Source organism: Erpetoichthys calabaricus, chromosome 11, assembly GCF_900747795.2.
Source record: "Erpetoichthys calabaricus chromosome 11, fErpCal1.3, whole genome shotgun sequence".
Lineage (NCBI taxonomy): Eukaryota > Metazoa > Chordata > Cladistia > Polypteriformes > Polypteridae > Erpetoichthys > Erpetoichthys calabaricus.
In genome coordinates, this window is record NC_041404.2 from 13640725 (window position 1) to 13653355 (window position 12631).

General features: G+C 41.0%; 1 protein-coding gene across 2 annotated transcripts; it reads right to left on the bottom strand.

Annotated features, from left to right (window-relative positions):
• Positions 1 to 6367: 6367 nt before the first annotated feature.
• On the bottom strand, positions 6368 to 11606 carry adrb2a (adrenoceptor beta 2, surface a). 2 transcript variants are annotated; one of them, XR_003717684.2, is made up of 2 exons: positions 8613 to 10144; positions 6368 to 6834 (listed from the first exon to the last, which is right to left on the bottom strand). XR_003717684.2 is itself a non-coding variant. In XM_028812719.2 (2 exons), exon 1 carries the CDS (start codon positions 11434 to 11436, stop codon positions 10210 to 10212), a length of 1227 nt encoding a protein of 408 aa, XP_028668552.1. In that variant the 5' UTR covers positions 11437 to 11606; the 3' UTR covers positions 6368 to 6834; positions 10151 to 10209. The 2 variants fall into 2 exon arrangements, 1 of the variants encoding a protein (XP_028668552.1); XM_028812719.2 differs by lacking the exon at positions 8613 to 10144 and adding an exon at positions 10151 to 11606.
• Between the last annotated feature and the right edge of the window lie 1025 nt (positions 11607 to 12631).

The following is a 12631-nucleotide window of genomic DNA, read 5'->3' on the forward strand; positions in this document are numbered from 1 at the left end:
ACGAGGTAAGAAGGTCGTATCGTGGCAGCAGATTGGGCACTAAACTAAAAGCCAAGCATCTAGCGAGAAAGCCTTCAGTGCCTTCTGTGATTCTGGGAAATGTGAAACTTTAACCATGTGACGCTGGACAAAACATTACCTGCCTTCTCCCAGTATGTGGATTGTAACACCTGGGGAAATAGGACTATTGACCTACTGTATGCAAATGTTAAAGACGCATACAGCGCCACCCCGCTGCCTGCGTTTGGGAAAGAAGATCATAACCTGGTTCTGCTTCAGCCTCACTACAAACCAAGAGTGAGGGAGCTATCTACAACCACACGCTCATTCAGGAGGTGGTCCCCTGAGGCAGAGCAGGATCTGAGAGAATGCTTTGGAGCTACGGACTCAGTTATCCTGCAGGGGTCACTTAGTGAGAACATTGAGGAGGTTGTTGACTGCACTACTGACTACATCAACTTCTGTATGGACATTGTAGTTCCAGTAAGAACAGTACGCTGCTATGTTAACAACAAACCATGGATTACAAGTGACATCATGGGCTTATTGAACCAGATGAAAAGGGCTTTTAAAGGCAGTGATCAGCATGAGCTCAAGCGCGTGCAGAAGGAACTCTGAGTCCAGCTGAGGGCGTCGAAGGAGCAGTACAGGAGAAAGCTGGAGCAGAAGTTGCAGAATAACAGCATGAAGGGAGTGTGGGATGGGATGAAGATCATCACTGGCTGCAGCTCGAAGCGGGGTGCCACCATCGAGACAGAGTGGAGAGAGCAAACCAGATCAACAACTTCTTTCACAGGTTTGACCACCCTCACCCACTCTCTCCTCGGAGTACTGCACCCTCCACCCATCCTTCTGCTAATACCAGCATAAGAGAGAGTTTCCCCCCATCCACAATTACAGCAGCCCAGGTAAGCAGAGAGCAGAGGAGACTTCGTGCCAGCAAAGCAGTGGATCCAGATGGAGTATCGCCACGACTGTTGAAGGCCTGTGCATTGGAGCTGGGGAATCCTCTACAGAGCATCTTCAACCTGAGCCTGGAACAGGGGAGAGTCCTGAGGCTTTGGAAAACATCTTGCATCACCCCAGTCCCAAAGGTATCACGTCCTGGTGAGCTGAATGACTTCCGGCCTGTTGCTCTGACGTCACATGTGATGAAGACCATGGAGCGGCTACTGCTTCACCACCTGAAGCCACAGGTCCGCCACACCCTCGATCCTCTGCAGTTTGCATACCAGGAGAAGGTGGGAGCGGAGGATGCCATCATCTATATGCTACACCGATACCTCTCCCACTTGGACAGAGGCAGTGGTGCTGTAAGAATTATGTATCTGGACTTCTTTAGGGACAAGATGACAGAGATGGGAGTAGATTCATACATGGTGGCATGGATCGTGGACCATCTTACAGACAGACCTCAGTATGTGCGTCTTGGGAACTGCAGGTCTGACATGGTGGTCAGCAGCACAGGAGCGCCGCAGGGGACTGTGCTTTCTCCGGTCCTGTTCAGCCTATATGCATCGGACTTCCAATACAACTCAGAGTCCTGCCACATGCAAGAGTTCGCTGATGACACTGCTATCGTGGGCTGCATCAGGAGTGGGCAGGAGGAGGAGTATAAGAACCTAATCAAGGACTTTGTTAAATGGTGCGACTCAAACCACCTACAACTGAACACCAGCAAAACCAAGGAGCTGGTGGTGGATTTTAGGAGGACCAGGCCCCTCATGGACCCCATGATCATCAGAGGTGACTGTGTGCAGAGGGTGCAGACCTATAAATACCTGGGAGTGCAGCTGGATGATAAAGTGGACTGGACTGCCAATACTGATGCTCTGTGCAAGAGAGGATAGAGCCGACTATACTTCCTTAGAAGGCTGGCGTCCTTCAACATCTGCAATAAGATGCTGCAGATGTTCTATCAGACTGTTGTGACGAGCGCCCTCTTCTACGCGGTAGTGTGCTGGGGAGGCAGCATAAAGAAGAGGGATGCCTCATGCCTGGACAAACTGGTGAGGAAGGCAGGTTCTACTTTAGGCACGGAGTTGGACAGTTTGACATCCATGGCAGAGCGATGGGCGCTGAGCAGGCTGCTGTCAATCATGGAGAATCCACTGCATCCACTAAACATGTCATCTCCAGACAGAGGAGCAGCTTCAGTGACAGACTGCTGTCACTGTCCTGCTCCACTGACAGACTGAGGAGATCGTTCCTCCCCCACACTATGTGACTCTTCAGTTCCACTCGGGGGTGGTAAATGTTAACATACAAAGTTATTGTCTGTTATACCTGCATTTTTATCACTCTTTAATTTAATATTGTTTTTTATCAATATGCTGCTGCTGGAGTATGTGAATTTCTCCTTGGGATTAATAAAGTATCTATCTATCTATCTATCTATCTATCTATCTATCTATCTATCTATCTATCTATCTATCTATCTATCTATCTATCTATCTATCTATCTATCTATCTATCTATCTATCTATCTATCTATCTATCATGACAAACTGAAACACGTTTTCAGAAAGGCTTACAAATTTATTAATAATCAAAAGTTGAAATCTCTCATTCACAAATTATTCAGAACCTTAAATGTGTAGAAGCCCCTTTGTCAGCACTTTCAGCTTTGAGTCTTCTTGAGTCTGTACAAGCTTTGCATCCCTGGATTTGTGTAATTTATCCCCATGTTCCAAGACCGATCCTCTCAATCTCTATTAGATTGGATAGAAAGCATCTGTAAACTGTCATCTTAAGGTTTCTCCACAGATTTTCTATGGGGTTTAAGTTTGGGCTTTGGCTGGGCCACTAAAGGACAGTTAGAGACTTGTCCTGAAGCCACTCCAGCATTGTCTTGGCTGTTTGCTGCAAGTCATTGTCACATGAAAGGTCAACTGTCACCCCAGTCTGAGATTGCACTTTACAGCAGGTTATCTTCAAGGACCTTTCTGAATTTGGTTGCATTTTTCCTTCTGTCAATTCTAACCACTCTCCCTGTCCCTAACACTTAGAAGCACCCTGTGCTTCACTGTATTGGTGGTATTAGGTGGTGATGAGCAGTGCCTGGTCTTCACCAGTCATAGTGTTTGGAGTTCTGTCCAAAGAGTTTAATTCTTGTCTCATCAGACCAGAGATTATTTTAACTCATGTGCTTGGAGTCTTTTAAATACCATTTGGCAAACTCCAAATGATCTATTATGTGCCTTTCACTCCAGAACAGCTTCTGTCTAGACACTCTACCATAAATGCCTGGAGTGCTGTGGAGATGGTTGTCCTTACAGCAGGTTCTATCCTCTCCGCAGAGAACTTCTGATGTTCCGTTAGATTGACCAAGGCCCCTCTTGCCCTGTTGCTCAATTTGGTCAACTCTAGGAAGAGTTCTGGTGGTTCAAAATTTCTTCCATTTCGCAATTATTAAGATTGTTGTGCTCCCCTGAACACTCAAAGCTTTACAAATGGTTTGATATCTTTGCTCTGATCTATACCTCATCCTAACCTCATTACTAAGGTCAACAGAGAATTTCTTGCATTTAATGGCTTGGTTTTGTCCTGACTCACTGTGAATTGTGGGACCTCATAAACACAAATGTGTGTCTTTCTGAACAATATCCAATCAAGTCAATTTGCCACAGGTGGACTCCAATGAAGTTCTAGACTCATCTCAAGGAGAATTAAAGCAAACAGAATGCATTGGACCACCATATGGAATGCTACAACAAAGGGTCTGAGTACTTATATAAATGGGAGAGTTTGGTTTCTAATTTTCAATAAATTTGTAAACCTTTCTGAAAACATATTTTTTCCTTGTCACTACTAATTATTGAGTGTAGACAAATTTACCCATTTAAAATTAAATTTGCAACACAATAAAGTGTCCAGAAGATGAAGATGCCTGAATACTTTGTGAATCCACTGTATTTGAGTAGTTATTATAAGGCCCATATTCTGTGAGCCATTTTGTTTTTCTCTTAAAATGGACACCTCAGTTATCATTATAGGAGATACAGGAACAAAGATCATTCTAATAACATACTAATGCACTGGAGTAGTGACCTGAAGTGACAATTTTAAACTTACATTTATATAATTGTGCAAGAGAAATTCATATTTGAACTAAAGAAGAACAATGCGAGATAGATACTGTAGATACAATAGATCTGAATTCTTAAGGGACATGATTAACATTCAGTTTAAAATTAAATTATAAAATACAGAAGAATGCAATGGAAAATTTGAAAGTAATTTTCATTCTGTTTACCAAACAACAAAATAATAATAAATGTGCATCTTAAAAAAATAAGAATCAGATTTTAAAAATGGACTGTATGAATATCTTACATTTTGAACAATGTGGGACAATATATTTTCCACGCTAAGAGATAATATTATAGTAATTATTACTCAATTTTTAATTTTTGATGTTTTATGTGTAGTGTTCATAATTGTTCTTCCACACCTATATTTGCATATAAAAATAAAAAGTTTAAGATAAAAGCATAGGATATAGGCAGGACTTCAACCAGGATGCCACTGGTTTGCACTCGGACATCCTACCATCTGTACTATTCTGCAGCTGCCCTCGTGATCTGATCATTAAATGCAAAACATTATCATGGTTTTTCTGATTTTTTTCTGCATTAAATTAACTTTTCAGGGTATTGGAGCCCTAGTTTGATCTACTAGTGAAGAACCTTTTTGCTAGGCTGTCCACAAATAGCTAAATATTACTTACCAGTCAGGCTCTCATTTAATAATAATAATAATAATAATCATAATAAAAAGAATTAATTACATTTATGTAGCACTTTTTAAGGTACTCAAAGTACTTTACACAGTGAGTAGGGAGCCACTTCAACCACCACTAGTGTGCAGCATCCACCAATTTATGCCAGTACTCTCACCACACATGAACTGTTAGGTGATAAAGTGGTGAGAGACAGTTAGCCAATCAGAGAGAGAGGAGGATTAGGGGACCAGAATATCCAGGCTGTAGTGGACAATTTAACCAGGATATCATGATACACCCTACTCTTTACAAAGGATGCTAAGGGATCTTTATGTCCACAGACAGCTAGGACTTCAGTTTTACGTCTCATCCAAAAGACAGCGCCATTTTTACAGCACATTGTCCCTGTCACTGCACTGGAGCATTGGGGTCCACAGGGTAGGCACCCCCTGTTGACTTCACCAACACCTCTTCCAGCAGCAACCCAAACATTTCCCTGGTTGGTCTCCCATCCAAGTACTGGCCAGGCCCAAGCATGCTTAGCTTCATGTGGATGACCTGTTCTGAGGTGCATATGGTATGGCTGGCTACACATGTAGCTTTGGATATCAATTATTAATATGCAATACAGAAAGATAGAATGATCACTATTGGTCTGCCAACATACAAAATGCCTAATAAAGCAAATGTATTTAAACAAGCATCTGCTAGGTAGGTCTGGAGGTCGTGATAAGATGTCTAGTTACTGTAAAAAACAGCAGTCATCATGATAAGTAAACTGTAGAGTCTTACGATGGACATGAAATTAAACAACATTCTGTGATGGTTCTTCTGAAAAGCAGGCAGACTTCACCTTGAACCTGTGCAGAATCAGCCACAAAACATGTGCATTCACCCAGCACTTCAAGGTGCAACCTGCCACATAACATAAAAAAACAGTTCAAACAAGTAAGAAGTGAAATGATAAATAAACTTGCATTAAGCAAATGATAAGATAAGTATAATTCATACACCCTTGGTGATTACCACCATGTTAAGATTCTCTGTAAGATCATAAAATAAATAACAAAAATAAACCTCTGTATTATTTAAAGACAGGGACACATGACAGCTGTTTCAAAGTCAACCAGATGAGTGACTTCAAGGCAGTGGATATTCTGACATGCCAGTGAAGTATGACAGTGTCACATGCCATTTTCATTCATCTCTACAGGTGTAGACATTAACTGATTCCCTCTCTCTTTCCCTCACAATCAGCTTTGATCTTTCGGTTTCCTGCTACTAGACAGACTGTATTTGAGTGGGCCGAACTAAAAAAGATGACACAACTAGACACTTGGAGTAGGTTTGCAAAAGTGCATTTTAGTAAATTGACCTCTGAGCTTTATATTCTCCCCTCTGCTAAGAAAAGCTGTGGTGGGATTGACATTTGAAACCTTCTGCTATCTGAATCGTTCCTTGCTGTGTCTCAGCATCTTCTCTGAGAGTAACAGGTTGTGATTTGGCCCAAGAGAATTAAAGACTTGGACTGAAATTCACCAGGGACTACCTTTCTGGCTGTAACCCTTTTGGACTTTGGGATAATAGACACTTATACTGCATATTATGTGTGTTGGCCCATCAGCTAATGAAATGGAAACTAAAGACTTAAATACATTTTATTATTTAAAAACAAATCCTGGACAATTGCATTAAATAAATATACTGTACATTGGAACTTTTATATGAAACACAGTTATTATTAACAATAAAAAAATACATTTGTCTTGTGCGAATGTAGCATCACAATTACAGTAAACATTCATCTTCATTTACAACAAAACGTGTCCCTCTTGTGGCCACAGCTAAAATGACACCCAGTAAAGTCGGCAGTTGTTTGCATAGCCTTGCCCGATCAAAAGCCAAAACTACTGGGTCCCTAAACCTAAGCCAAAGTATGGCCTTGGTACAGTCCTGCTTCTGAATGCCCCCTTTTCTCCAGTCTATTGGGGTCTGTGTGCAAAGTCATCAAATAGACCACTTCATGGTAAATGTGTCTCCCATTCAAGGTGCATATATGATTTCCATTATTTTTAGGCTGTAGAAAATGACCCCTCAGCAGTCCATGGAAACTTTTTTTGAAAAAGATACAAAAAAGAAACAAAAAGTAGCATTACTTTTTCAGTGGCTGTATAATTGTTTCTAGGAAAATGTTTTGATTAATTCAACTTCATTGGAAGTTAACAATAATAAATGAACAAAGCCCCGATTCAATGCAACCTTGTTTTCAAACATCCATTTGTGTATCTGGGCTTTAATACAAGAGTCTATAATTAACCCAACACTGAGGCAATAAATTCACGCCAGAAACACATCATGATTCCAACAACTCGTTAAAAATTTAAAGTGCATTTTACCATTAAATGTGGCGAGCAAAAAAGCACAGTGTCCATAATGCAGAGAAGCTTTCTTTAATTAATATAAGCAAAACCTGGATAGCACGGCCAATTTAAGGATCTGAGCGGGACAAGACCTTAGAAACTAAAAAAGAATTTGCCGCAAGAGGGCGCTAAGCGCATGCGCTTTTAAGGCTAGTGGCCGCGAGCTCTGTGCAAAGCTTTAGGACAGCTGCTATAAAATATGCCGAGTCTTTGTTGTTCCTGCAAAGATAATTCCACTTTTTAAATTACAATTAGGAACAAATTGATATTTTGCAGCTGACAACGCTACGGGACTTAAAACGAGAGCAAGGTATAGCGGCAAAAAAGAAGTGGTGGTTGGTGGATTGGGAGTCATCTGACTTTTCATATTATTGACAACAAAGCAAAGTCCACGTTTAATACGAGTACTGTGTAAAGTGTCAGAAGCCGGGTTCGTCCTGAGCCTGCGATCTTGGGCTTGTATGCGACGCAAGGCCACATTTAGCCTAACAGTCAGGTGGGCTGCTGATTACATGTAAAACAGAGAATTCATTTTTGCATTAAAAGTAAAAGAAGAAAAGAAAAAAAATCTTGTGCGAAAAGTGAGACCCTGTATGGAAAAAGGAAAGATAACAGAGGAGGAAACCAAAGAGAGACTCATATTCAGTAGGGTCCAACTTTAGAATAGCGACTGCATTACAAATTATTTTTCATTTGTGGGCATTTACTCCACAGTACATGATGTCATAGTAAACATTGGTTATGCTAAATATATGTCAGCGTTCGCCTTTTTGCGAGGAGTTTAGGAGGCTATTCCGCAAGGTTAGACGCGAAAAAAGATTGCCAGTGGGACGGGGCACATTCAGGCATATTAATGCTGTCAGTAACTTTAAATAAAAGTGCATTCTATATAGCAATTTACCTTACTTCTGTGGCAGGAAACTATTGTCTTACAGTAAACCACACATCCACCGGAAGAACAAGCTACCGTCTTAATAAGTTCTTATAAGTAAGCATTGTATACTGTAAGAATCAACCGAATCGCGTCTCTCTCAAAAACACAGATTTGTAATATTTAACAGCGTGTCTATGTAATGTTACAAAGTATCTTGAGTTTGTTTTAATAAAGAAGCAGTATTTACAAAAATGACATATTTTCGTGGAATTATGTCGATATTTTAAGTTATTACCCGCAAAGGAACATAAATACAGTGATTAAGGCCTTTTTAAAACCTGCTAATCCAAGGCAGAGGGGTGGCCTACCGGGGCCTGTCCTGGCAGCTTGCAGTCGCTATTCTAAACTATAAACACATGTAGCGCCTTGCATGTTGAACGCATTCAACTCTACCTCACAATATAACAAAACGATTTGAGCTCCTGGATGAGAAACTAGTATAGTTAAGAGTTTAAACTGCAGGTTATACAATTTCGTTTGATTCTCTCATAAACGAAAACAAGCACACACACACACACACACACGAAGGACTCACCATGAATAGAAACACAGGAAGCCTCTCTTTGTCTGATGTGTTTTTAGATATGACAAGTTTCAAATAAATGTGAGATTATGACACAGACTCGTGCAACCTGTTTAAGGGTGGGCTCTAGTTGATAAGGTGGGGGTATTGAGCAGCGGTCAGCAAATGATCAAATTGCAACACTCTTTTTCAAACGTCAGTATACCGACATGAAGCGCACAGTCACGTCAAATAAACAAGACGAAGCACTGGGTTGGCAGCACCTATGAGGACCTATACTTCCGCTGTTATGTAGGCTAACTCAGTTTCTTACTTGTTGAAGAATACTGAAATTAATTCTAAACGAGAAAAAAGAATGGCTTAAATTAATCACTCAGAAAAAAAGCAGTACATGTATAACCAATGAGAGAATAAAGTGAATGTTCAGCCCAGACTGTTGAAAAGCCTCCCCAATGGAGCCTCTGCACCTGTTACGTTTTATCTACGGTTAAGGTTACCATTTGTCAGCAAAGGGCTTCCTAGCCGATCAGTGCAACTGCCCTTCATCTCAATAAGAAAACAAAACCTGGAATGTTGAATTTAAACCTAAACATGGACGCTAACTGCACTGTACCCTTAATGAAAATGAAATGCACAGACCGCGGTTTACCGGCTCCCGAACTCCAAAGTGCAGCATACAGCAGTCCTAAAGCAGAGAAAGCCCGCCGATCTGAAGAGCTCGCGGTTTAAGTGCAATTGACAGATTTCTGTAGCTTTGAACTTCGTAATCTCGGTAGCATTGAGTTTTTGGACTTTGCGTCTATCTTTACACAATCCGAACATTTCTAATTTTGTTGCATACACAAATATCATTCAGAACTGGAATGGTGATCGTGAACTGAATGGAGAAATAACGCTTTTGCATTAAACCCAGCACATGACCCTTTCAAAACACGTCTTGTTTGTGCAACTGTCGCATTTTATAAGAAATATACCTAACACACCTAAGAACAATAAAAACATTCGTTATTCCTGCTAAACACAGACATGTACATCAATAAACACGTGTATTGAGGTAGTTATACAAAAAAAGTATTAACTTGCATCATAATTTGTAAAAAAAAAAAAAAAAAAAAATAGACATCGCTTACAGTGGACCCCATAAAGCACATTCAGAGACATGCACACATTTTACGATGGGACTCGCCTTCAGTCTTTATGGCCCCTGACCACCAAATCCCAATATCGCAACCCCACCCCATTTCATACAGGCATTCTCGCGGACAACATCAGAACTAGAGAAGTGTAAGCGACGCGTGTCTTATTTTGGCACATATGTAATAAGTAAATTATGACTGTAATAAATTATCTGCATCGATGTGTTCGAGCCACACAAACACGCACCAATAACATCCGAAGAGTTATCTCTTAGGGGTTTTTCGTTTTTGCCAAAATTGCCAAAGCAAGTCCTCACCTTGGTAACACAAACACACACACACACACATAAATGGTTCTGCGAACCAGCACGCTGTCTAAGGTTATGACATATAAAAAGAACTAGGGCGGCTTACCAGCAAACAATGAGGTCAGTTAATAAAAATATATTCATTTATCATATATATATACGCAATCAAATAGCCGTGGACGTTTTGCTGTTGCAGTTCCCATTGGTGTCAACTGCTGCTTGACATGACATGCTCTTTATTTCCAAAGGGGTGTTCTCGTGGACAGCAGAGTCCTCTGTATATAATTTGCTAACTTTTTCTTGCTGAGCGGTTTGCCAGCTATGTCCATTGTCCAGATATCCGTTCACAGCATGCCTCTTTCTAAAGGCTGATCTACTGAAACACAGAATCTCCTGGAACGCATAGCGAAAGTCTGGGCTCCTGCCGTATATCATGGGGTTGAAAGCCGAGTTGGCGTAGCCTATCCAGTTCAAGACCTGGAATGCGATCATAACGCCATCGGTTTTAAAATAAGGAATTGTCAGCGCAACGTTTAATACGAAAAAAGGAAGCCAGCATAATGTGAAGGTACCCATGATTATTCCCAGCGTTTTTAAAGCTTTGTGTTCTTTTACATAAAATTTAGAAGACTTTTTGAAGTTGGTTTTCCCATTTTTCACGGTCTCTCCCTCACTGTCCAGCGTGGGGTTATTGTTCTGCAAGTGAAACCTTCCTTCACATCTGTCAATTTTTTTCAGCTGTTTCTTTGCTTCTTGGAATACTCTGCAGTACACAAAGACCATGATCACTAAAGGGATGTAGAAGGAAATAATGGACGAGGTGATAGCGTATTCAGGATTAGTGTTAAACTCACAGCAGTCTGCTTTTTCCAGGCATTCCTTTGCTTTAGGTTCACGTGACACCCACCACTCCATGTGGATTGGCAAAAATGATATAAGACCTGCCACAACCCAGACGACAACCACTATAATCCGTGCTCTGCCTTTGGTTAGCAGGGACTGGTACCTGAAGGGAGAAGTGATGGCCAGGTACCTATCAAGTGCTATGACGCACAGTGTCTCTATACTGGCGGTCACACAAAGGACGTCCGTAGCAGTCCAGAAGGCACACCAGAAATTCCCAAACTTCCATGTCTGCAGAATAATCGACAATGCTCCAAATGGAACGACGATCAGTCCCATGATGAGGTCAGCACAGGCCAAAGAAGTTATGAAACAGTTGGTGACTGTCTGCAGCCTCTGGAACCTGGCGATAGCAGTAATAACAAGTACATTTCCAAGCACAATAACAAGTATCCCGACTGACATGATGATGCCCAGGCTAAACATTTGTGCTTCACTGTATCCTGTGTGGTTACTGCTGACATTTAGCGCAGACTCGTTCATTGCCATGGTTTCAATGTTGTTTTTCCAAATAGAGCGCTTGATAAAAGTTGCAGATCCCCAGTGCGATGTGTCAAAACTCTTTTCTTTCTTTTTTTCTGAAACGGTTTGAGCCAATTGCGAAAGGGTCTCGCATTTCTGCACTCTCCCGCACTCCGTCTCTAGATCACTGCTGTCAGGCTCCCCCTCTATTGAAGTGGATTCTAGTTGACAAGACGCGTATTATAAAGAGCTCTGACGTCACGCAGTTTGCAGCCAATCACCTGTTAACCAAATAACGTGTGGCATTGTAGTGCCGAGAATTTACTCTTACCGTACATTTTCTTTGCATTTAGAAGTCTAAATAATCATTTCGTACACTTGATGATAAAAGACTCGAAAAAACCTAAATGAGAGCTAAATAATCTTGGCGCACCTAAGAAGGGCGCGCTGCCTGCAAGAAGCGCACGCACTTCCAGAAATCAAACGGGGTTTAATAAACACCGAAGTAATCATGAATTAGATATTTCAGTCTGAGCAAGGTTGTTACATTCTTTTCTAAATACCAAAAAAAAAAAAAAATCAAAAAGGCCATGCATGAACAATTGTTATGAATTCAAAGTTGTATTAGCACCGTAAAACCACACGTTCTTAGACTAATTTATATTTATATCGGCAATCGGTATTTCCTTACAGCTTATCTGAATATATCCGTTTATGAAATACATCGAACAATTAAAAGTAAATAAATATTGATTTACAAAGGCATATCCAATAGAGACAGCGCTTTAAACTTCTTTCTGCGGCATTTCTTAGACGTTAAATCCTGTTGCTTTGCTTAACGTTTCAGTCGGTCAGATAGGGAATCTATCTACAGGTCTAATTAACCTTGAATACGAATTTGATTATTTTAATGGCTAGCAAACTGTACAGCGCGCTAAGTGCTGCTGATTCAAAATTTCAGTACTTTTAACTGTCTTTGTCTGTGTCGAGCTTGCTGGCTCTCCCCGTGTGTATCTGTGTCTTATGTGGAAAACGTTCATTATTTGCCCCCACTGACAATGTGCATGCTAGATCAGTTGACAATTGCAAATTGGTTCAGTGTGCATATGTGTCTGTTGTACTGGCGACCCGACTAGGGCTGCCACACTCCCAGTTGTTATGCAGTAAGCCAGCGTTTCTCAACCTGTAAGTATTTGCGACCCGAGTTTTCATAACAGTTTTA

What these genes read in the sequence shown, in the direction of transcription:
- adrb2a (XM_028812719.2), bottom strand. Translation starts at nt 11,436, where the DNA reads ATGGCAATGAACGAGTCTGCGCTAAATGTCAGCAGTAACCACACAGGA.